Source organism: Rhamphochromis sp. 'chilingali', assembly GCF_963969265.1.
Source record: "Rhamphochromis sp. 'chilingali' genome assembly, chromosome: 21".
Lineage (NCBI taxonomy): Eukaryota > Metazoa > Chordata > Actinopteri > Cichliformes > Cichlidae > Rhamphochromis > Rhamphochromis sp. 'chilingali'.
The window spans coordinates 3,806,993-3,833,618 of record NC_137949.1 but is presented as its reverse complement, the minus strand read 5'-3'; the positions used below and the strand labels follow the sequence as shown (position 1 = coordinate 3,833,618).

Below are 26,626 nucleotides of genomic sequence, written 5' to 3'. Positions count from 1 at the left end.
AGAAACGCACTGTCTTGGCGAAAGAAAGCGCTTTTGTACAACTTCATATAAATAGCTGTAACTGTTGATAGAAGACTCGGATACACATGTTTATGGCTTTATCTTATAGAACTCAAGGTCCCCGTGCTGGCAAAACAGGTTTTGCAGCTGTTTGAGCTAAGATTTCCAAGTTATTCACATAATGAAAACCTATACTTTGTTTCGGTCGAGTTCCCCATTCAAATGCATGTAACAGTGAGAAACGCACTGTCTTGGCGAAAGAAAGCGCTTTTGTACAACTTCATATAAATAGCTGTAACTGTTGATAGAAGACTCGGATACACATGTTTATGGCTTTATCTTATAGAACTCAAGGTCCCCGTGCTGGCAAAACAGGTGTTAGATTTGTATTGTTGATTGTCATTTATGCTTAGAAATATTTACTTATATATGCTTAGAGTTTTGTAATTAGTTGTAGATTGGTAGAGGTTTTGATCCTTGATAGTCTGCAAACTTTGTGTGTATTAGACAGCACTTTGGGAGCATGAGAGGTCATACCGTGTCTTATTATTTTATGGTAGGATTAACGTAGCTACGTCTGTTCTAGTCTAAGTGCTCTTTGTTTAGATGAACTGCAGGACTTCCTCACCGTGTTATCTAGGATGAACCATCTAGGGTGAGGGGGAGGCTACCCTCTTCCTGACCAAGGATGTTTAACCCTTTGATCAGCAACACACACACACACACACACACACACACACACACACACACACACACACACACACACACACACACACAGGCAAGGTACTCTTTGTTTGTATGTAGACGTCGTATGTTAATGAACCTATGCATATTCATGTAACCTCAATAAAAGGACAGTGTATGGGAGAACGGACGAGAGCTACTGGGGTCAAGCGAAGGAACGGCGTTTGTCCGGTTCTCTCCCGTGCACGAGTACCATGAAGAAGTTTGCCTACTTGTGTCTTGCTTAGCAGTGTAATTATATTGTCTTCAACGTTCCAGCGGATGGGTTCAAGCTACAAACCTAACATTAATTGGTCCTTCGATGCCGGATCCCTGGGATCGCATTCACCGAGGGGGGGGAGGCACGCTGAAAGACTGACGTCAGCCAGGAAGTTCCTGTGGATTCGCTGTCTGTCCTTCTCCTCGATGAATGGCGATCGGCGGGATTCAGGCTGATATTACACGCTAAGCAACGCCAAGTAAGTTTAAAGAGGCCGACTCTATAACCGTGTCGTTGTGCAGTCTCCGCCATTTTGTGAGGCGTTGAGAAGTTCGCTGCTTTGTGGAGCGATAACTGGGTTAGTGTCCCGAAAAAGAAGTTTTGGTTAAATCGCCCAAGGGTCCCAAGCGTCCGGTGAGTGTCCGGTTTTGAAATCGCCCTGGGTGTGTGTCCCGAGCGTCCCTTCATTGGGTTTTGTCGCGCGAGTGGGTGAGCGTCCCACAACTGGGTCAGGGTCCCGAGCGGTCCGGTGTGAGTCCGGAGTAGGCCTATTTTGTGTTGTTGTCATTGTTGTCGTCGTCGTCGTTTTTGTTGTTGTTGTTGTGTGAGTGCGTGCGGAGCAGAACACGTGGTCTGTAACACCGACTGTTGTTGTTATCATGGGTTTCTAAGCAACCAAGAGTGAGTTAGAGGGAGAAAGACGTTTGTGCTGGACTTTGCTCCTGGCAGCACAAAGTATTTATGTATAAAAGAGAGAGAGCGAAGGCTCCACAGCTGCGTGGGTGCACGCGAATGCGGTCGCGCGGGTTTCACGCGGACCTGAGCCATGCGGTTAATCGCAGGCTTATAAATGGAAGAGATTCAAATGTTAGAAGTTTTCAGAAAACACACCAGCCTTGAAGAGTGTGTGGAAAAGGCCAGCCCACATCAGCAGCTGTGCTCTGGTGGGTGGCTTTCCCCCCACCCCTTCCTGACACAAAATGTTAACAGCCTGTGTGCCAAACCATTGAGGTGGATAGTTGTTAAAAGTAACCTACATTAAGCTTGTGGTTGCTTAAATTCAGTACAATGACATGTGAGGTGAAGTGTTATAGGTAAATATTTAAACTAATGAAGTGCATAGAGGCACTTGACCTGTGTGGAAGACTTTCGTCTTATTATGAACCATTGTTGAGATATACAGCACACCTGTGAAAACAACTAATATGCTGAACCCTGTATGAAACATCTAAAAGTACATGATGGAGAAGCTGAGTTGAATATGTAAGTGTAAGACTTTGCCACTGTGGGCAGAGCATGCAACTACTGTGTGATGTCGCGTTGCAGTTTTGTTTTTGTTTTTTGAGCTGATGAGCAAGCTACACATTATCAGATCAAGAGCTGTCTGAGAACTACTCAAAGAGAGGGAAACAGAGAGTGTGCAGCGTTTCCATGAGCAGTTTTTCTGCACCTTGACTCGTGTGTGTGTGTGTAGCATCAGCATCATGTTTTTGTTTATTTGTTTTGTTGGATTAAAAATAATTAAATAAACTGGTGATCATGCTTATGGATCACCATGGCACATATCTCCAGCCATATGGTTTATTTATGCAGATGAAAAAGTGAGTGTGAATGTGTCTGACATCACAGTGTTTTTGTGCGCTGTGTAAAAGTAATTGCCTTTGATTGTGAGTGAGAGCGGTGATTCTGCAGGTCACCAGCTATTGTAACGAAAAAAAAGAGTGAAAAAGAAAAATCATAGGAAAAAGGTTTTGTGTTGATCAGCCAAAAACAACTACAATTTCATTTTCTGCTTTTAAGAAAAGACTGTTCACAAAAACACACACAGAGAGAGATGTGTGTTGATTAAGCAGTGATGATAATAATGAAATGTCTTAGTTTGTCACTTTCAGGTGAAAAGCAGACCTGAATCAATTTTCCACATGCAGCGGTCGGAAGAAAGTTATAGTTTAACATCATTGGAAACATGCAGGCCAAGTTTCTGGCTGACTTATTTACAGTGCCATGTGTTTCTCAACCTCACAAGCGAGCTCACTCCTCCCTGAAGATAAGGAATGCAGCTCCATGATAAAGAGACAGCAGCAAGTCCTGAGCACAAAAAGTCCCAGCAAAGCAGCAGCAATGTGGATAAACAGCAGCAGAAGAAGAAAGCAAACCCATCTTCCTGTCTGATTGGTTGAATTTCACGGAGGGGCGAGCAAGATGGCAGCGTGAAGAGGAGTTTTTGTTTGAGTTCTCAGCACGAGACACTTATTTGACGTCTTTCTGGCCTTCGGGACTTTTTTGGAGATCAGCGCGCTAAACTTGCTGGATCTGAGGCCAGGGTCTGCGGCGGCAGCATGTTGAAATGCTCAAAAAGGACTGAGTGACTCGGGCAAGCCACATGCGGCTAGCGACATGAAAGAAATGGACCCTTCATGATGCGTTCAACGTGCCAGCGCTGTGGTGGGAAAGGCTCCATCATAAACACGCCCTGCGCCGAGGTTCAGGCCAAGAAGAAGAAGACGATGACTTCCAAGCCCAAGAAGGTCGGCCTCAGCGTGGGCGAGCTGATTGTGAAAGCCGTGGCCGCTTCCAAGGAGCGCAACGGCCTGTCTGTGGCCGCTCTCAAGAAGGCTCTGGCTGCCGGAGGCTACGATGTGGACAAGAACAAGGCCCGTGTCAAGACCGCCATCAAGAGCCTGGTGGCGAAGGGCACCAGGACCTCCGGATCCTTCAAGATGAACAAGGCTACTGAGAGCAAAGCCAAGAAGCCCGCCGCAGCCAAAGCCAAGAAACCGGCAGCAGCTGCTAAGAAGTCGCCCAAGAAGGCAGCAGCAGCACTTCAGCTACTAGACAGGACAAAGCTGAAGGAGAACTGCCGGGACTGTTGAAGAGGGAGAGGACAACAGAGTGAGAAGACTAGGTGAGAACACATAGGAATTATTTAATGTGGGAAATCAAAATTTGGGTTAGCAAACCTGGGGAAAAGAAAACTGACTGCTTAAGTTGGAAAATTGAGACGGAGTCTGAAACATTGCGAAAATAGAAACATATACAAAATCACACACACACAAGCAGAACATGCATTAACCCTACTAACAATTCCAAACACAAAATGACTCATGAAGACTCATAGCACATTAGTTAAGAAATGATTAAATAATAGCAGAGAAATGTGTAGGAAAGGCAGCTTTAAGAACATGCTCTGCTGGAGATGCAGCTCCACAGACATGCATTAGACCTGCCTAATAACACAAACCCATGCAATGAAAATTAGCTTGTTATCTTTCATCAGTGTTACAATAGTGTCAATTTAGCAGACACTTGTTATCAAATGCTGAATTTATCCTAAAGAAAAAAATTGACTCTCCAAGTTGCAGGACAACAGTTTAACTTTTGTGAGAAAAAAGATCCTGGTTTGACCAACCAGTGATCAGACAATAAATTTAGTTGTTAAAATGGTAAATTGGGAGAAGCTTCCTGTTTGATTGAGGCAGCACATGTAATTTACTGTATGAGGGAAATTGTCTTTTGTGATACTATTTTGAACATGCTTTTCTGTCGTCCTGTCAACTTAGTGGGTTAATAGCTGATATGCAAATTAGTTGATCAGTTTTAGATTAATGAAAGGTGACTGAATTCTAGTATGAGTGAATGAGATGTGTTGGAGTTGTTGTGTGTTGAGTGGAGACTCTAAAACACTGAGTTTCCTGCTTTGATGTGCGAGTGAATCCTGTATTTAGATACACAACTCTGAATACGTCAGAACAGACTGTTTTGTGAAGTGCATGACAGCATGTCACATGTTTTATGATGAAGGGAAAAGGGAAATTGAATAAAATAGATCTGTGGCCTAAATGAGTGAAGAGCACAGACCTGGTAATTAAACTCATAGCTAATAAGACATTAGGATTATGTTGTGTGTTGTGCAGCTGATGATTTTTCTTTTGTTGTGAAGTTGAGCCTGCCGATTAGTATGATGGTATGATAAACCATGCTAATGGTATGATTTACCCTCCTGAGATGAGGAGCTTGTGTCATGACTTAACAAGGCCTTTTTATTTTGATACTTTCACAGTGCACTGAGAGTTTGGTTTGATAATCTCTGTTATTTTTTATTTTTCATTTTTGAACAAGCACTGATTTTTGCTTGTGAATTTCTTTTCTTTGAGCAGATCTGCAAGTCGGGAATTAAAAGCGTTACACGTCGTCAAGAAAATTGTTGCAAGTGAGTTTCTCCACATTTAAAATGGGTTCAGGAGAAAGCCACTTATTTGGGACAATTAGGAAATGAGAGTCCCCCCCAAAAAGGATTCAACGAGGAAATCCAGTCTAAATTATTTTTCTTTTTGAAATAACGTCGTTTTGCTGAGCGTGGAAACGAATGCGATGATAATTTCCACAATTAGCAAAAGAAGGAACCACTGAGTGAATGAGTAAGAATTTTAAAATATCTGACTGACTGACTGACTGAACATGATTGTGTGAAGCTAACCCCCACCTGACAAAGGTGCAGATGAACCCATGTGTTTCCTTTTACAGGAGCAGAAAGATGACAGCAACACTCGAGGTTGCATGATGATTTAACCTTTTAAATGCCATTTTCTGTGTCTGTGCATTTATCAGGTGTGTTATTCATAGGCTTGAGTTGCTTACAGAGATATCTGTGACAAAGTATGCATACGCCTGCGCAAGCGCTAATATTTGCATTTTCTTTTCTTGCAGCATGCCAGTTCTTCATGTGAATTGATGATGCGATTTATACCAGGACGACTGGTTGATGTTTTTTCCTACTACAGGATTTCTGGGTTTATGTGTGAGGAAAACTGTGTTTACAGGTTATGAGTGGTGATGCTGTTGCATTGTGTTGATGGGAAAATGTGAAGGTTACTTTGATAATGTGAATAACCTGTGTGAAATTTCCTGTGTTGAGAACTGGTGTTACTTCTTTCCACAGCTAGGGTTGACTTTATGGTGTTTTTATGGCACCTCTGGAACCTGTTGACCTGTGTCTGACCTCTGTCTGACTACAGTCAATGTGTATTGCTAATGTTAGTTTCTTTGAGAATGCTGTGGAAGATTCAGCTGAAACGGACAAGTGACATGAGTAAAAAAAATAAGAGATACAGTGTTTCTGGGATAGTTTGATATGGGCTCATTAGCTGGCCACTTTTGAGCCCATAGTAATATATAAGTGGAGTGTCTTTGCTTAACAGCAGTCACCGATTACATTAATGTTGCCTGAGTACATGGGATGATCCATGTCTGAGGCGACTTATGAAAATAATTGTAGTTTACTGATTTGAGAAAACCTGCACATGACACTTGTCTTGCTGATGTTGAATGCTTCTTGTCCTTATGATACAATTGTTTACAGGTATGGAGTTTGATTTTACTTCCAGATTTTGCTTTCCAGGCCATGATGGTGTGTATGCAGGCTCCTGGGAGAGCCAGGTGTTAAGCAAACTTAATATGCAAAGCACACTAACATTTTCATTGCAGGGTTATAGGTCCAGGGTGGTGCTGCTCCAGGGGAGGAGATGCCCTGATGTTGCCTGGGATATGATCTAGCTAATCTTTTTCTTTAAGACTGGAATCCAGGTTTGGTGAGTTGACGCATGGGAATGTCCATGCGTCAAGAGGTGGAGTCCAAGGATTAACATTAAACAATGTTTTTTATTATTGTTGCAGTGATTTGTGTGATTAGCCGTTTTATTTACAAATATTAAACCTATGCAAGTGGTGCACCCATGTTCAGATGAGGCTTTGATGGCCTATAAGTGAAGTTCACTGAACTAAAGAATGTGGTTTGATGATTGTTGACATACTCTCCAAATAGTTTGTCTTCCTAGCAAGGAAATACAGGTGCAGCAGTAATCTCCTGAGAAATCTTCAGAGGCCCAGTGAGAAGCGCATAGCTGACAGGACCAGGCAGTGGTTGAGGTCAAAGATCAAGCTGATTGGGGCCCATCATGAAATCAGACCTTGGAGCCACAGCAAGGACCATGAAACTGCCTGCAAAATAGAGGAGAGGATTGTCCACAAGATGGGAGAGAGGCTTCAGGAGGATCAGAGATCATCTTCAGCACAGCAGACATCACACAGAGAGCTGTGCTACTAAGCTTCCAGGAAATCAAGAGGAGACTTCCCACAGCAAGATTTTAAATAAAATGAAAGATTCAATATTGACGCTGAGGAAGACGACTAAGGTGTACGACGTGCTCTGCCTTAAACCTTCAGCAGCGTTGGAACATAAACACTCAGGGGATGAGGAGCGTGCCAAGCTCCATCGACAGCGTAGAAGGAGTTCGAGGATGACATCATGATTCTGTGAAAGCACAGGAACCGGAAGCTATGGTGGTGATGACAGCAGTTTCCTATGAACATCACCTAATGCTGTGCCACTGTACTGTGCATACGATGACACTCTGAAGGCTGCTGGGATCATAATAGCAGTAAGACAACCCTGCACCCTTTCCACAGAGGTGTTTTCTGCAGAGTATGGACAATGAAGGACAATGAAGGAGTCATAAATATCCCCCTCACAAGACGAAGGTCTGAAGTGAGGTAATGGGAGGCCATAAAACTAGAGTGCTGAGAGGTCTGCAGCTTGGAAATAGCTGAGACCCATGTTGACGAACCACAAAACCAACTAGTATGTTTGAATGTCTATTCTACATACATTTGGACTCTGGTCCTATGGACAGTGATGGAAACAACTGGAAGAGACATTCATGACGCCCTGCAGAGCTTAAACCACTCTGCAGAAAGACATGTGATGTGCACACCCGGAGGAAGCACCACCAAGTTGAGATGTTTTTCAAAATGTTACTTTTTTAGTTTCACTATTAAATTAACAATTTCTTTGGTTGCTCGTAAGATGCAGTTTGCCATGAGATGAGCTCAATGAATGGGGTAACTGCTAATACATTTGTTGAACTGTGTACCTTTTCAGTAATTTAGGGTGATTTGACATATGCTGAGTATAAAAATGTTTGCATTGAAACTGTCAGACATGAGGTATTCATACCTGGGAACTTTTCAGGCATAAAGGTCAAAAAGGGGGGAAATGTTAGATTTGTATTGTTGATTGTCATTTATGCTTAGAAATATTTACTTATATATGCTTAGAGTTTTGTAATTAGTTGTAGATTGGTAGAGGTTTTGATCCTTGATAGTCTGCAAACTTTGTGTGTATTAGACAGCACTTTGGGAGCATGAGAGGTCATACCGTGTCTTATTATTTTATGGTAGGATTAACGTAGCTACGTCTGTTCTAGTCTAAGTGCTCTTTGTTTAGATGAACTGCAGGACTTCCTCACCGTGTTATCTAGGATGAACCATCTAGGGTGAGGGGGAGGCTACCCTCTTCCTGACCAAGGATGTTTAACCCTTTGATCAGCAACACACACACACACACACACACACACACACACACACACACACACACACACACACACACACACACAGGCAAGGTACTCTTTGTTTGTATGTAGACGTCGTATGTTAATGAACCTATGCATATTCATGTAACCTCAATAAAAGGACAGTGTATGGGAGAACGGACGAGAGCTACTGGGGTCAAGCGAAGGAACGGCGTTTGTCCGGTTCTCTCCCGTGCACGAGTACCATGAAGAAGTTTGCCTACTTGTGTCTTGCTTAGCAGTGTAATTATATTGTCTTCAACGTTCCAGCGGATGGGTTCAAGCTACAAACCTAACAACAGGTTTTGCAGCTGTTTGAGCTAAGATTTCCAAGTTATTCACATAATGAAAACCTATACTTTGTTTCGGTCGAGTTCCCCATTCAAATGCATGTAACAGTGAGAAACGCACTGTCTTGGCGAAATAAAGCGTTTTTGTACAACTTCATATAAATAGCTGTAACTTTTGATAGAAGACTCGGATACACATGTTTATGGCTTTATCTTATAGAATTCAAGGTCCCCGTGCTGGCAAAACAGGTTTTGCAGCTGTTTGAGCTAAGATTTCCAAGTTATTCACATAATGAAAACCTATACTTTGTTTCGGTCGAGTTCCCCATTCAAATGCATGTAACAGTGAGAAACGCACTGTCTTGGCGAAATAAAGCGTTTTTGCACAACTTTATATAAATCAGTGCAACTTTTGATAGACGACTCAGACACACATGTCTATGGCTTCATCTTAAAGAATTCAATATCCTCGTGCTGGGCAAACAGGTTTTGCAGCCGTTTGAGCTAAGATTTCCAAGTTATTCACATAATGAAAACCTATACTTTGTTTTGGGCGAGTTCCCCATTCAAATGCATGTAACAGTGAGAAACGCACTGTCTTGGCGAAATAAAGCGTTTTTGTACAACTTCATATAAATAGCTGTAACTTTTGATAGAAGACTCGGATACACATGTTTATGGCTTTATCTTATAGAATTCAAGGTCCCCGTGCTGGGCAAACAGGTTTTGCAGCTGTTTGAGCTAAGATTTCCAAGTTATTCACATAATGAAAACCTATACTTTGTTTCGGTCGAGTTCCCCATTCAAATGCATGTAACAGTGAGAAACGCACTGTCTTGGCGAAAGAAAGCGTTTTTGTACAACTTCATATAAATAGCTGTAACTGTTGATAGAAGACTCGGATACACATGTTTATGGCTTTATCTTATAGAACTCAAGGTCCCCGTGCTGGGCAAACAGGTTTTGCAGCTGTTTGAGCTAAGATTTCCAAGTTATTCACATAATGAAAACCTATACTTTGTTTCAGTCGAGTTCTCCATTCAAATGCATGTAACAGTGAGAAACGCACTGTCTTGGCGAAAGAAAGCGTTTTTGTACAACTTCATATAAATAGCTGTAACTGTTGATAGAAGACTCGGATACACATGTTTATGGCTTTATCTTATAGAACTCAAGGTCCCCGTGCTGGCAAAACAGGTTTTGCAGCTGTTTGAGCTAAGATTTCCAAGTTATTCACATAATGAAAACCTATACTTTGTTTCGGTCGAGTTCCCCATTCAAATGCATGTAACAGTGAGAAACGCACTGTCTTGGCGAAAGAAAGCGTTTTTGTACAACTTCATATAAATAGCTGTAACTTTTGATAGAAGACTCAGACAAACATGTTTATGGCTTTATCTTATAGAATTCAAGGTCCCCGTGCTGGCAAAACAGGTTTTGCAGCTGTTTGAGCTAAGATTTCCAAGTTATTCACATAATGAAAACCTATACTTTGTTTCGGTCGAGTTCCCCATTCAAATGCATGTAACAGTGAGAAACGCACTGTCTTGGCGAAAGAAAGCGTTTTTGTACAACTTCATATAAATAGCTGTAACTGTTGATAGAAGACTCGGATACACATGTTTATGGCTTTATCTTATAGAACTCAAGGTCCCCGTGCTGGCAAAACAGGTTTTGCAGCTGTTTGAGCTAAGATTTCCAAGTTATTCACATAATGAAAACCTATACTTTGTTTCGGTCGAGTTCCCCATTCAAATGCATGTAACAGTGAGAAACGCACTGTCTTGGCGAAATAAAGCGTTTTTGCACAACTTTATATAAATCAGTGCAACTTTTGATAGACGACTCAGACACACATGTCTATGGCTTCATCTTAAAGAATTCAATATCCTCGTGCTGGGCAAACAGGTTTTGCAGCCGTTTGAGCTAAGATTTCCAAGTTATTCACATAATGAAAACCTATACTTTGTTTTGGGCGAGTTCCCCATTCAAATGCATGTAACAGTGAGAAACGCACTGTCTTGGCGAAATAAAGCGTTTTTGTACAACTTCATATAAATAGCTGTAACTTTTGATAGAAGACTCGGATACACATGTTTATGGCTTTATCTTATAGAACTCAAGGTCCCCGTGCTGGGCAAACAGGTTTTGCAGCTGTTTGAGCTAAGATTTCCAAGTTATTCACATAATGAAAACCTATACTTTGTTTCAGTCGAGTTCTCCATTCAAATGCATGTAACAGTGAGAAACGCACTGTCTTGGCGAAAGAAAGCGTTTTTGTACAACTTCATATAAATAGCTGTAACTGTTGATAGAAGACTCGGATACACATGTTTATGGCTTTATCTTATAGAACTCAAGGTCCCCGTGCTGGCAAAACAGGTTTTGCAGCTGTTTGAGCTAAGATTTCCAAGTTATTCACATAATGAAAACCTATACTTTGTTTCGGTCGAGTTCCCCATTCAAATGCATGTAACAGTGAGAAACGCACTGTCTTGGCGAAATAAAGCGTTTTTGTACAACTTCATATAAATAGCTGTAACTTTTGATAGAAGACTCGGATACACATGTTTATGGCTTTATCTTATAGAATTCAAGGTCCCCGTGCTGGCAAAACAGGTTTTGCAGCTGTTTGAGCTAAGATTTCCAAGTTATTCACATAATGAAAACCTATACTTTGTTTCGGTCGAGTTCCCCATTCAAATGCATGTAACAGTGAGAAACGCACTGTCTTGGCGAAATAAAGCGTTTTTGCACAACTTTATATAAATCAGTGCAACTTTTGATAGACGACTCAGACACACATGTCTATGGCTTCATCTTAAAGAATTCAATATCCTCGTGCTGGGCAAACAGGTTTTGCAGCCGTTTGAGCTAAGATTTCCAAGTTATTCACATAATGAAAACCTATACTTTGTTTTGGGCGAGTTCCCCATTCAAATGCATGTAACAGTGAGAAACGCACTGTCTTGGCGAAATAAAGCGTTTTTGTACAACTTCATATAAATAGCTGTAACTTTTGATAGAAGACTCGGATACACATGTTTATGGCTTTATCTTATAGAATTCAAGGTCCCCGTGCTGGGCAAACAGGTTTTGCAGCTGTTTGAGCTAAGATTTCCAAGTTATTCACATAATGAAAACCTATACTTTGTTTCGGTCGAGTTCCCCATTCAAATGCATGTAACAGTGAGAAACGCACTGTCTTGGCGAAAGAAAGCGTTTTTGTACAACTTCATATAAATAGCTGTAACTGTTGATAGAAGACTCGGATACACATGTTTATGGCTTTATCTTATAGAACTCAAGGTCCCCGTGCTGGGCAAACAGGTTTTGCAGCTGTTTGAGCTAAGATTTCCAAGTTATTCACATAATGAAAACCTATACTTTGTTTCGGTCGAGTTCCCCATTCAAATGCATGTAACAGTGAGAAACGCACTGTCTTGGCGAAAGAAAGCGTTTTTGTACAACTTCATATAAATAGCTGTAACTGTTGATAGAAGACTCGGATACACATGTTTATGGCTTTATCTTATAGAACTCAAGGTCCCCGTGCTGGCAAAACAGGTTTTGCAGCTGTTTGAGCTAAGATTTCCAAGTTATTCACATAATGAAAACCTATACTTTGTTTCGGTCGAGTTCCCCATTCAAATGCATGTAACAGTGAGAAACGCACTGTCTTGGCGAAAGAAAGCGTTTTTGTACAACTTCATATAAATAGCTGTAACTTTTGATAGAAGACTCGGATACACATGTTTATGGCTTTATCTTATAGAATTCAAGGTCCCCGTGCTGGCAAAACAGGTTTTGCAGCTGTTTGAGCTAAGATTTCCAAGTTATTCACATAATGAAAACCTATACTTTGTTTCGGTCGAGTTCCCCATTCAAATGCATGTAACAGTGAGAAACGCACTGTCTTGGCGAAATAAAGCGTTTTTGCACAACTTTATATAAATCAGTGCAACTTTTGATAGACGACTCAGACACACATGTCTATGGCTTCATCTTAAAGAATTCAATATCCTCGTGCTGGGCAAACAGGTTTTGCAGCCGTTTGAGCTAAGATTTCCAAGTTATTCACATAATGAAAACCTATACTTTGTTTTGGGCGAGTTCCCCATTCAAATGCATGTAACAGTGAGAAACGCACTGTCTTGGCGAAATAAAGCGTTTTTGTACAACTTCATATAAATAGCTGTAACTTTTGATAGAAGACTCGGATACACATGTTTATGGCTTTATCTTATAGAATTCAAGGTCCCCGTGCTGGGCAAACAGGTTTTGCAGCTGTTTGAGCTAAGATTTCCAAGTTATTCACATAATGAAAACCTATACTTTGTTTCGGTCGAGTTCCCCATTCAAATGCATGTAACAGTGAGAAACGCACTGTCTTGGCGAAAGAAAGCGTTTTTGTACAACTTCATATAAATAGCTGTAACTGTTGATAGAAGACTCGGATACACATGTTTATGGCTTTATCTTATAGAACTCAAGGTCCCCGTGCTGGGCAAACAGGTTTTGCAGCTGTTTGAGCTAAGATTTCCAAGTTATTCACATAATGAAAACCTATACTTTGTTTCGGTCGAGTTCCCCATTCAAATGCATGTAACAGTGAGAAACGCACTGTCTTGGCGAAAGAAAGCGTTTTTGTACAACTTCATATAAATAGCTGTAACTGTTGATAGAAGACTCGGATACACATGTTTATGGTTTTATCTTATAGAACTCAAGGTCCCCGTGCTGGCAAAACAGGTTTTGCAGCTGTTTGAGCTAAGATTTCCAAGTTATTCACATAATGAAAACCTATACTTTGTTTCGGTCGAGTTCCCCATTCAAATGCATGTAACAGTGAGAAACGCACTGTCTTGGCGAAAGAAAGCGTTTTTGTACAACTTCATATAAATAGCTGTAACTGTTGATAGAAGACTCGGATACACATGTTTATGGCTTTATCTTATAGAATTCAAGGTCCCCGTACTGGCAAAACAGGTTTTGCAGCCGTTTGAGCTAAGATTTCCAAGTTATTCACATAATGAAAACCTATACTTTGTTTCGGTCGAGTTCCCCATTCAAATGCATGTAACAGTGAGAAACGCACTGTCTTGGCGAAAGAAAGCGTTTTTGTACAACTTCATATAAATAGCTGTAACTGTTGATAGAAGACTCGGATACACATGTTTATGGCTTTATCTTATAGAACTCAAGGTCCCCGTGATGGCAAAACAGGTTTTGCAGCTGTTTGAGCTAAGATTTCCAAGTTATTCACATAATGAAAACCTATACTTTGTTTCGGTCGAGTTCCCCATTCAAATGCATGTAACAGTGAGAAACGCACTGTCTTGGCGAAAGAAAGCGTTTTTGTACAACTTCATATAAATAGCTGTAACTGTTGATAGAAGACTCGGATACACATGTTTATGGCTTTATCTTATAGAACTCAAGGTCCCCGTGCTGGCAAAACAGGTTTTGCAGCTGTTTGAGCTAAGATTTCCAAGTTATTCACATAATGAAAACCTATACTTTGTTTCGGTCGAGTTCCCCATTCAAATGCATGTAACAGTGAGAAACGCACTGTCTTGGCGAAAGAAAGCGTTTTTGTACAACTTCATATAAATAGCTGTAACTGTTGATAGAAGACTCGGATACACATGTTTATGGCTTTATCTTATAGAACTCAAGGTCCCCGTGCTGGGCAAACAGGTTTTGCAGCTGTTTGAGCTAAGATTTCCAAGTTATTCACATAATGAAAACCTATACTTTGTTTCGGTCGAGTTCCCCATTCAAATGCATGTAACAGTGAGAAACGCACTGTCTTGGCGAAAGAAAGCGTTTTTGTACAACTTCATATAAATAGCTGTAACTTTTGATAGAAGACTCGGATACACATGTTTATGGCTTTATCTTATAGAACTCAAGGTCCCCGTGCTGGCAAAACAGGTTTTGCAGCTGTTTGAGCTAAGATTTCCAAGTTATTCACATAATGAAAACCTATACTTTGTTTCGGTCGAGTTCCCCATTCAAATGCATGTAACAGTGAGAAACGCACTGTCTTGGCGAAATAAAGCGTTTTTGCACAACTTTATATAAATCAGTGCAACTTTTGATAGACGACTCAGACACACATGTCTATGGCTTCATCTTAAAGAATTCAATATCCTCGTGCTGGGCAAACAGGTTTTGCAGCCGTTTGAGCTAAGATTTCCAAGTTATTCACATAATGAAAACCTATACTTTGTTTTGGGCGAGTTCCCCATTCAAATGCATGTAACAGTGAGAAACGCACTGTCTTGGCGAAAGAAAGCGTTTTTGTACAACTTCATATAAATAGCTGTAACTGTTGATAGAAGACTCGGATACACATGTTTATGGCTTTATCTTATAGAACTCAAGGTCCCCGTGCTGGGCAAACAGGTTTTGCAGCTGTTTGAGCTAAGATTTCCAAGTTATTCACATAATGAAAACCTATACTTTGTTTCGGTCGAGTTCCCCATTCAAATGCATGTAACAGTGAGAAACGCACTGTCTTGGCGAAAGAAAGCGTTTTTGTACAACTTCATATAAATAGCTGTAACTGTTGATAGAAGACTCGGCTACACATGTTTATGGCTTTATCTTATAGAACTCAAGGTCCCCGTGCTGGCAAAACAGGTTTTGCAGCTGTTTGAGCTAAGATTTCCAAGTTATTCACATAATGAAAACCTATACTTTGTTTCGGTCGAGTTCCCCATTCAAATGCATGTAACAGTGAGAAACGCACTGTCTTGGCGAAAGAAAGCGTTTTTGTACAACTTCATATAAATAGCTGTAACTGTTGATAGAAGACTCGGATACACATGTTTATGGCTTTATCTTATAGAATTCAAGGTCCCCGTACTGGCAAAACAGGTTTTGCAGCCGTTTGAGCTAAGATTTCCAAGTTATTCACATAATGAAAACCTATACTTTGTTTCGGTCGAGTTCCCCATTCAAATGCATGTAACAGTGAGAAACGCACTGTCTTGGCGAAAGAAAGCGTTTTTGTACAACTTCATATAAATAGCTGTAACTGTTGATAGAAGACTCGGATACACATGTTTATGGCTTTATCTTATAGAACTCAAGGTCCCCGTGCTGGCAAAACAGGTTTTGCAGCTGTTTGAGCTAAGATTTCCAAGTTATTCACATAATGAAAACCTATACTTTGTTTCGGTCGAGTTCCCCATTCAAATGCATGTAACAGTGAGAAACGCACTGTCTTGGCGAAAGAAAGCGTTTTTGTACAACTTCATATAAATAGCTGTAACTGTTGATAGAAGACTCGGATACACATGTTTATGGCTTTATCTTATAGAACTCAAGGTCCCCGTGCTGGCAAAACAGGTTTTGCAGCTGTTTGAGCTAAGATTTCCAAGTTATTCACATAATGAAAACCTATACTTTGTTTCGGTCGAGTTCCCCATTCAAATGCATGTAACAGTGAGAAACGCACTGTCTTGGCGAAAGAAAGCGTTTTTGTACAACTTCATATAAATAGCTGTAACTGTTGATAGAAGACTCGGATACACATGTTTATGGCTTTATCTTATAGAACTCAAGGTCCCCGTGCTGGGCAAACAGGTTTTGCAGCTGTTTGAGCTAAGATTTCCAAGTTATTCACATAATGAAAACCTATACTTTGTTTCGGTCGAGTTCCCCATTCAAATGCATGTAACAGTGAGAAACGCACTGTCTTGGCGAAAGAAAGCGTTTTTGTACAACTTCATATAAATAGCTGTAACTTTTGATAGAAGACTCAGACAAACATGTTTATGGCTTTATCTTATAGAATTCAAGGTCCCCGTGCTGGCAAAACAGGTTTTGCAGCTGTTTGAGCTAAGATTTCCAAGTTATTCACATAATGAAAACCTATACTTTGTTTCGGTCGAGTTCCCCATTCAAATGCATGTAACAGTGAGAAACGCACTGTCTTGGCGAAAGAAAGCGTTTTTGTACAACTTCATATAAATAGCTGTAACTGTTGATAGAAGACTCGGATACACATGTTTATGGCTTTATCTTATAGAACTCAAGGTCCCCGTGCTGGCAAAACAGGTTTTGCAGCTGTTTGAGCTAAGATTTCCAAGTTATTCACATAATGAAAACCTATACTTTGTTTCGGTCGAGTTCCCCATTCAAATGCATGTAACAGTGAGAAACGCACTGTCTTGGGCGAAATAAAGCGTTTTTGCACAACTTTATATAAATCAGTGCAACTTTTGATAGACGACTCAGACACACATGTCTATGGCTTCATGTTAAAGAATTCAATATCCTCGTGCTGGGCAAACAGGTTTTGCAGCCGTTTGAGCTAAGATTTCCAAGTTATTCACATAATGAAAACCTATACTTTGTTTTGGTCGAGTTCCCCATTCAAATGTATGTAACAGTGAGAAACGCACTGTCTTGGCGAAAGAAAGCGCTTTTGTACAACTTCATATAAATAGCTGTAACTGTTGATAGAAGACTCGGATACACATGTTTATGGCTTTATCTTATAGAACTCAAGGTCCCCGTGCTGGGCAAACAGGTTTTGCAGCTGTTTGAGCTAAGATTTCCAAGTTATTCACATAATGAAAACCTATAATTTGTTTCGGTCGAGTTCCCCATTCAAATGCATGTAACAGTGAGAAACGCACTGTCCTGGCGAAATAAAGCATTTTTGCACAACTTCATATAAATCAGTGCAACTTTTGATAGACGACTCAGAAACACATGTCTATGGCTTCATCTTAAAGAATTCAATATCCTCGTGCTGGGCAAACAGGTTTTGCAGCCGTTTGAGCTAAGATTTCCAAGTTATTCACATAATGAAAACCTATACTTTGTTTTGGGCGAGTTCCCCATTCAAATGCATGTAACAGTGAGAAACGCACTGTCTTGGCGAAAGAAAGCGTTTTTGTACAACTTCATATAAATAGCTGTAACTTTTGATAGAAGACTCGGATACACATGTTTATGGCTTTATCTTATAGAATTCAAGGTCCCCGTGCTGGGCAAACAGGTTTTGCAGCTGTTTGAGCTAAGATTTCCAAGTTATTCACATAATGAAAACCTATACTTTGTTTCGGTCGAGTTCCCCATTCAAATGCATGTAACAGTGAGAAACGCACTGTCTTGGCGAAAGAAAGCGTTTTTGTACAACTTCATATAAATAGCTGTAACTGTTGATAGAAGACTCGGATACACATGTTTATGGCTTTATCTTATAGAACTCAAGGTCCCCGTGCTGGCAAAACAGGTTTTGCAGCTGTTTGAGCTAAGATTTCCAAGTTATTCACATAATGAAAACCTATACTTTGTTTCGGTCGAGTTCCCCATTCAAATGCATGTAACAGTGAGAAACGCACTGTCTTGGCGAAAGAAAGCGTTTTTGTACAACTTCATATAAATAGCTGTAACTGTTGATAGAAGACTCGGATACACATGTTTATGGCTTTATCTTATAGAACTCAAGGTCCCCGTGCTGGCAAAACAGGTTTTGCAGCTGTTTGAGCTAAGATTTCCAAGTTATTCACATAATGAAAACCTATACTTTGTTTCGGTCGAGTTCCCCATTCAAATGCATGTAACAGTGAGAAACGCACTGTCTTGGCGAAAGAAAGCGTTTTTGTACAACTTCATATAAATAGCTGTAACTGTTGATAGAAGACTCGGATACACATGTTTATGGCTTTATCTTATAGAACTCAAGGTCCCCGTGCTGGGCAAACAGGTTTTGCAGCTGTTTGAGCTAAGATTTCCAAGTTATTCACATAATGAAAACCTATACTTTGTTTCGGTCGAGTTCCCCATTCAAATGCATGTAACAGTGAGAAACGCACTGTCTTGGCGAAAGAAAGCGTTTTTGTACAACTTCATATAAATAGCTGTAACTTTTGATAGAAGACTCGGATACACATGTTTATGGCTTTATCTTATAGAATTCAAGGTCCCCGTGCTGGCAAAACAGGTTTTGCAGCTGTTTGAGCTAAGATTTCCAAGTTATTCACATAATGAAAACCTATACTTTGTTTCGGTCGAGTTCCCCATTCAAATGCATGTAACAGTGAGAAACGCACTGTCTTGGCGAAAGAAAGCGTTTTTGTACAACTTCATATAAATAGCTGTAACTTTTGATAGAAGACTCGGATACACATGTTTATGGCTTTATCTTATAGAACTCAAGGTCCCCGTGCTGGCAAAACAGGTTTTGCAGCTGTTTGAGCTAAGATTTCCAAGTTATTCACATAATGAAAACCTATACTTTGTTTCGGTCGAGTTCCCCATTCAAATGCATGTAACAGTGAGAAACGCACTGTCTTGGCGAAATAAAGCGTTTTTGCACAACTTTATATAAATCAGTGCAACTTTTGATAGACGACTCAGACACACATGTCTATGGCTTCATCTTAAAGAATTCAATATCCTCGTGCTGGGCAAACAGGTTTTGCAGCCGTTTGAGCTAAGATTTCCAAGTTATTCACATAATGAAAACCTATACTTTGTTTCGGTCGAGTTCCCCATTCAAATGCATGTAACAGTGAGAAACGCACTGTCTTGGCGAAAGAAAGCGTTTTTGTACAACTTCATATAAATAGCTGTAACTTTTGATAGAAGACTCGGATACACATGTTTATGGCTTTATCTTATAGAATTCAAGGTCCCCGTGCTGGCAAAACAGGTTTTGCAGCTGTTTGAGCTAAGATTTCCAAGTTATTCACATAATGAAAACCTATACTTTGTTTCGGTCGAGTTCCCCATTCAAATGCATGTAACAGTGAGAAACGCACTGTCTTGGCGAAAGAAAGCGTTTTTGTACAACTTCATATAAATAGCTGTAACTGTTGATAGAAGACTCGGATACACATGTTTATGGCTTTATCTTATAGAACTCAAGGTCCCCGTGCTGGGCAAACAGGTTTTGCAGCTGTTTGAGCTAAGATTTCCAAGTTATTCACATAATGAAAACCTATACTTTGTTTCGGTCGAGTTCCCCATTCAAATGCATGTAACAGTGAGAAACGCACTGTCTTGGCGAAAGAAAGCGTTTTTGTACAACTTCATATAAATAGCTGTAACTGTTGATAGAAGACTCGGATACACATGTTTATGGCTTTATCTTATAGAACTCAAGGTCCCCGTGCTGGCAAAACAGGTTTTGCAGCTGTTTGAGCTAAGATTTCCAAGTTATTCACATAATGAAAACCTATACTTTGTTTCGGTCGAGTTCCCCATTCAAATGCATGTAACAGTGAGAAATGCACTGTCTTGGCGAAATAAAGCGTTTTTGTACAACTTCATATAAATAGCTGTAACTGTTGATAGAAGACTCGGATACACATGTTTATGGCTTTATCTTATAGAACTCAAGGTCCCCGTGCTGGCAAAACAGGTTTTGCAGCTGTTTGAGCTAAGATTTCCAAGTTATTCACATAATGAAAACCTATACTTTGTTTCGGTCGAGTTCCCCATTCACATGCATGTAACAGTGAGAAACGCACTGTCTTGGCGAAAGAAAGCGTTTTTGTACAACTTCATATAAATAGCTGTAACTGTTGATAGAAGACTCGGATACACATGTTTATGGCTTTATCTTATAGAACTCAAGGTCCCCGTGCTGGGCAAACAGGTTTTGCAGCTGTTTGAGCTAAGATTTCCAAGTTATTCACATAATGAAAACCTATACTTTGTTTCGGTCGAGTTCCCCATTCAAATGCATGTAACAGTGAGAAACGCACTGTCTTGGCGAAAGAAAGCGTTTTTGTACAACTTCATATAAATAGCTGTAACTGTTGATAGAAGACTCGGATACACATGTTTATGGCTTTATCTTATAGAACTCAAGGTCCCCGTGCTGGCAAAACAGGTTTTGCAGCTGTTTGAGCTAAGATTTCCAAGTTATTCACATAATGAAAACCTATACTTTGTTTCGGTCGAGTTCCCCATTCAAATGCATGTAACAGTGAGAAACGCACTGTCTTGGCGAAAGAAAGCGTTTTTGTACAACTTCATATAAATAGCTGTAACTGTTGATAGAAGACTCGGATACACATGTTTATGGCTTTATCTTATAGAACTCAAGGTCCCCGTGCTGGCAAAACAGGTTTTGCAGCTGTTTGAGCTAAGATTTCCAAGTTATTCACATAATGAAAACCTATACTTTGTTTCGGTCGAGTTCCCCATTCAAATGCATGTAACAGTGAGAAACGCACTGTCTTGGCGAAAGAAAGCGTTTTTGTACAACTTCATATAAATAGCTGTAACTTTTGATAGAAGACTCGGATACACATGTTTATGGCTTTATCTTATAGAATTCAAGGTCCCCGTACTGGCAAAACAGGTTTTGCAGCCGTTTGAGCTAAGATTTCCAAGTTATTCACATAATGAAAACCTATACTTTGTTTCGGTCGAGTTCCCCATTCAAATGCATGTAACAGTGAGAAACGCACTGTCTTGGCGAAAGAAAGCGTTTTTGTACAACTTCATATAAATAGCTGTAACTGTTGATAGAAGACTCGGATACACATGTTTATGGCTTTATCTTATAGAACTCAAGGTCCCCGTGCTGGCAAAACAGGTTTTGCAGCTGTTTGAGCTAAGATTTCCAAGTTATTCACATAATGAAAACCTATACTTTGTTTCGGTCGAGTTCCCCATTCAAATGCATGTAACAGTGAGAAACGCACTGTCTTGGCGAAAGAAAGCGTTTTTGTACAACTTCATATAAATAGCTGTAACTGTTGATAGAAGACTCGGATACACATGTTTATGGCTTTATCTTATAGAACTCAAGGTCCCCGTGCTGGCAAAACAGGTTTTGCAGCTGTTTGAGCTAAGATTTCCAAGTTATTCACATAATGAAAACCTATACTTTGTTTCGGTCGAGTTCCCCATTCAAATGCATGTAACAGTGAGAAACGCACTGTCTTGGCGAAAGAAAGCGTTTTTGTACAACTTCATATAAATAGCTGTAACTTTTGATAGAAGACTCGGATACACATGTTTATGGCTTTATCTTATAGAATTCAAGGTCCCCGTGCTGGCAAAACAGGTTTTGCAGCTGTTTGAGCTAAGATTTCCAAGTTATTCACATAATGAAAACCTATACTTTGTTTCGGTCGAGTTCCCCATTCAAATGCATGTAACAGTGAGAAACGCACTGTCTTGGCGAAATAAAGCGTTTTTGCACAACTTTATATAAATCAGTGCAACTTTTGATAGACGACTCAGACACACATGTCTATGGCTTCATCTTAAAGAATTCAATATCCTCGTGCTGGGCAAACAGGTTTTGCAGCCGTTTGAGCTAAGATTTCCAAGTTATTCACATAATGAAAACCTATACTTTGTTTCGGTCGAGTTCCCCATTCAAATGCATGTAACAGTGAGAAACGCACTGTCTTGGCGAAAGAAAGCGTTTTTGTACAACTTCATATAAATAGCTGTAACTTTTGATAGAAGACTCGGATACACATGTTTATGGCTTTATCTTATAGAATTCAAGGTCCCCGTGCTGGCAAAACAGGTTTTGCAGCTGTTTGAGCTAAGATTTCCAAGTTATTCACATAATGAAAACCTATACTTTGTTTCGGTCGAGTTCCCCATTCAAATGCATGTAACAGTGAGAAACGCACTGTCTTGGCGAAATAAAGCGTTTTTGCACAACTTTATATAAATCAGTGCAACTTTTGATAGACGACTCAGACACACATGTCTATGGCTTCATCTTAAAGAATTCAATATCCTCGTGCTGGGCAAACAGGTTTTGCAGCCGTTTGAGCTAAGATTTCCAAGTTATTCACATAATGAAAACCTATACTTTGTTTTGGGCGAGTTCCCCATTCAAATGCATGTAACAGTGAGAAACGCACTGTCTTGGCGAAATAAAGCGTTTTTGTACAACTTCATATAAATAGCTGTAACTTTTGATAGAAGACTCGGATACACATGTTTATGGCTTTATCTTATAGAATTCAAGGTCCCCGTGCTGGGCAAACAGGTTTTGCAGCTGTTTGAGCTAAGATTTCCAAGTTATTCACATAATGAAAACCTATACTTTGTTTCGGTCGAGTTCCCCATTCAAATGCATGTAACAGTGAGAAACGCACTGTCTTGGCGAAAGAAAGCGTTTTTGTACAACTTCATATAAATAGCTGTAACTGTTGATAGAAGACTCGGATACACATGTTTATGGCTTTATCTTATAGAACTCAAGGTCCCCGTGCTGGGCAAACAGGTTTTGCAGCTGTTTGAGCTAAGATTTCCAAGTTATTCACATAATGAAAACCTATACTTTGTTTCGGTCGAGTTCCCCATTCAAATGCATGTAACAGTGAGAAACGCACTGTCTTGGCGAAAGAAAGCGTTTTTGTACAACTTCATATAAATAGCTGTAACTGTTGATAGAAGACTCGGATACACATGTTTATGGCTTTATCTTATAGAACTCAAGGTCCCCGTGCTGGCAAAACAGGTTTTGCAGCTGTTTGAGCTAAGATTTCCAAGTTATTCACATAATGAAAACCTATACTTTGTTTCGGTCGAGTTCCCCATTCAAATGCATGTAACAGTGAGAAACGCACTGTCTTGGCGAAAGAAAGCGTTTTTGTACAACTTCATATAAATAGCTGTAACTGTTGATAGAAGACTCGGATACACATGTTTATGGCTTTATCTTATAGAACTCAAGGTCCCCGTGCTGGCAAAACAGGTTTTGCAGCTGTTTGAGCTAAGATTTCCAAGTTATTCACATAATGAAAACCTATACTTTGTTTCGGTCGAGTTCCCCATTCAAATGCATGTAACAGTGAGAAACGCACTGTCTTGGCGAAAGAAAGCGTTTTTGTACAACTTCATATAAATAGCTGTAACTGTTGATAGAAGACTCGGATACACATGTTTATGGCTTTATCTTATAGAACTCAAGGTCCCCGTGCTGGGCAAACAGGTTTTGCAGCTGTTTGAGCTAAGATTTCCAAGTTATTCACATAATGAAAACCTATACTTTGTTTCGGTCGAGTTCCCCATTCAAATGCATGTAACAGTGAGAAACGCACTGTCTTGGCGAAAGAAAGCGTTTTTGTACAACTTCATATAAATAGCTGTAACTGTTGATAGAAGACTCGGATACACATGTTTATGGCTTTATCTTATAGAACTCAAGGTCCCCGTGCTGGCAAAACAGGTTTTGCAGCTGTTTGAGCTAAGATTTCCAAGTTATTCACATAATGAAAACCTATACTTTGTTTCGGTCGAGTTCCCCATTCAAATGCATGTAACAGTGAGAAACGCACTGTCTTGGCGAAAGAAAGCGTTTTTGTACAACTTCATATAAATAGCTGTAACTGTTGATAGAAGACTCGGATACACATGTTTATGGCTTTATCTTATAGAACTCAAGGTCCCCGTGCTGGCAAAACAGGTTTTGCAGCTGTTTGAGCTAAGATTTCCAAGTTATTCACATAATGAAAACCTATACTTTGTTTCGGTCGAGTTCCCCATTCAAATGCATGTAACAGTGAGAAACGCACTGTCTTGGCGAAAGAAAGCGTTTTTGTACAACTTCATATAAATAGCTGTAACTTTTGATAGAAGACTCGGATACACATGTTTATGGCTTTATCTTATAGAATTCAAGGTCCCCGTACTGGCAAAACAGGTTTTGCAGCCGTTTGAGCTAAGATTTCCAAGTTATTCACATAATGAAAACCTATACTTTGTTTCGGTCGAGTTCCCCATTCAAATGCATGTAACAGTGAGAAACGCACTGTCTTGGCGAAAGAAAGCGTTTTTGTACAACTTCATATAAATAGCTGTAACTGTTGATAGAAGACTCGGATACACATGTTTATGGCTTTATCTTATAGAACTCAAGGTCCCCGTGCTGGCAAAACAGGTTTTGCAGCTGTTTGAGCTAAGATTTCCAAGTTATTCACATAATGAAAACCTATACTTTGTTTCGGTCGAGTTCCCCATTCAAATGCATGTAACAGTGAGAAACGCACTGTCTTGGCGAAAGAAAGCGTTTTTGTACAACTTCATATAAATAGCTGTAACTGTTGATAGAAGACTCGGATACACATGTTTATGGCTTTATCTTATAGAACTCAAGGTCCCCGTGCTGGCAAAACAGGTTTTGCAGCTGTTTGAGCTAAGATTTCCAAGTTATTCACATAATGAAAACCTATACTTTGTTTCGGTCGAGTTCCCCATTCAAATGCATGTAACAGTGAGAAACGCACTGTCTTGGCGAAATAAAGCGTTTTTGCACAACTTTATATAAATCAGTGCAACTTTTGATAGACGACTCAGACACACATGTCTATGGCTTCATGTTAAAGAATTCAATATCCTCGTGCTGGGCAAACAGGTTTTGCAGCCGTTTGAGCTAAGATTTCCAAGTTATTCACATAATGAAAACCTATACTTTGTTTCGGTCAAGTTCCCCATTCAAATGCATGTAACAGTGAGAAACGCACTGTCTTGGCGAAAGAAAGCGCTTTTGTACAACTTCATATAAATAGCTGTAACTGTTGATAGAAGACTCGGATACACATGTTTATGGCTTTATCTTATAGAACTCAAGGTCCCCGTGCTGGCAAAACACGTTTTGCAGCTGTTTGAGCTAAGATTTCCAAGTTATTCACATAATGAAAACCTATACTTTGTTTCGGTCGAGTTCCCCATTCAAATGCATGTAACAGTGAGAAACGCACTGTCTTGGCGAAAGAAAGCGTTTTTGTACAACTTCATATAAATAGCTGTAACTGTTGATAGAAGACTCGGATACACATGTTTATGGCTTTATCTTATAGAACTCAAGGTCCCCGTGCTGGCAAAACAGGTTTTGCAGCTGTTTGAGCTAAGATTTCCAAGTTATTCACATAATGAAAACCTATACTTTGTTTCGGTCGAGTTCCCCATTCAAATGCATGTAACAGTGAGAAACGCACTGTCTTGGCGAAAGAAAGCGTTTTTGTACAACTTCATATAAATAGCTGTAACTGTTGATAGAAGACTCGAATACACATGTTTATGGCTTTATCTTATAGAACTCAAGGTCCCCGTGCTGGGCAAACAGGTTTTGCAGCTGTTTGAGCTAAGATTTCCAAGTTATTCACATAATGAAAACCTATACTTTGTTTCGGTCGAGTTCCCCATTCAAATGCATGTAACAGTGAGAAACGCACTGTCTTGGCGAAAGAAAGCGTTTTTGTACAACTTCATATAAATAGCTGTAACTGTTGATAGAAGACTCGGATACACATGTTTATGGCTTTATCTTATAGAATTCAAGGTCCCCGTACTGGCAAAACAGGTTTTGCAGCTGTTTGAGCTAAGATTTCCAAGTTATTCACATAATGAAAACCTATACTTTGTTTCGGTCGAGTTCCCCATTCAAATGCATGTAACAGTGAGAAACGCACTGTCTTGGCGAAAGAAAGCGTTTTTGTACAACTTCATATAAATAGCTGTAACTGTTGATAGAAGACTCGGATACACATGTTTATGGCTTTATCTTATAGAACTCAAGGTCCCCGTGCTGGCAAAACAGGTTTTGCAGCTGTTTGAGCTAAGATTTCCAAGTTATTCACATAATGAAAACCTATACTTTGTTTCGGTCGAGTTCCCCATTCAAATGCATGTAACAGTGAGAAACGCACTGTCTTGGCGAAAGAAAGCGTTTTTGTACAACTTCATATAAATAGCTGTAACTGTTGATAGAAGACTCGGATACACATGTTTATGGCTTTATCTTATAGAACTCAAGGTCCCCGTGCTGGCAAAACAGGTTTTGCAGCCGTTTGAGCTAAGATTTCCAAGTTATTCACATAATGAAAACCTATACTTTGTTTCGGTCGAGTTCCCCATTCAAATGCATGTAACAGTGAGAAACGCACTGTCTTGGCGAAATAAAGCGTTTTTGCACAACTTTATATAAATCAGTGCAACTTTTGATAGACGACTCAGACACACATGTCTATGGCTTC

The 26,626-nt window shown here is 40.0% G+C and overlaps 1 protein-coding gene and 1 long non-coding RNA gene across 2 annotated transcripts in view; both read left to right on the top strand.

The window, feature by feature from the left end:
- Positions 1-26,626, top strand: part of LOC308390007 — a 124,370-nt gene that overhangs the window by 39,031 nt on the left and 58,713 nt on the right. The window lies entirely within an intron of this gene.
- Positions 395-8,563, top strand: LOC308390005 (histone H1-like). The gene is made up of 2 exons (XM_080871661.1): positions 395-5,551; positions 5,651-8,563. Exon 1 carries the CDS (start codon positions 3,361-3,363, stop codon positions 3,814-3,816), a length of 456 nt encoding a protein of 151 aa, XP_080727787.1. The 5' UTR covers positions 395-3,360; the 3' UTR covers positions 3,817-5,551; positions 5,651-8,563.

Bases quoted from the DNA above. Each gene is read 5' to 3' on its own strand.
- LOC308390005 (XM_080871661.1), top strand. From the start codon at position 3,361: ATGATGCGTTCAACGTGCCAGCGCTGTGGTGGGAAAGGCTCCATCATA.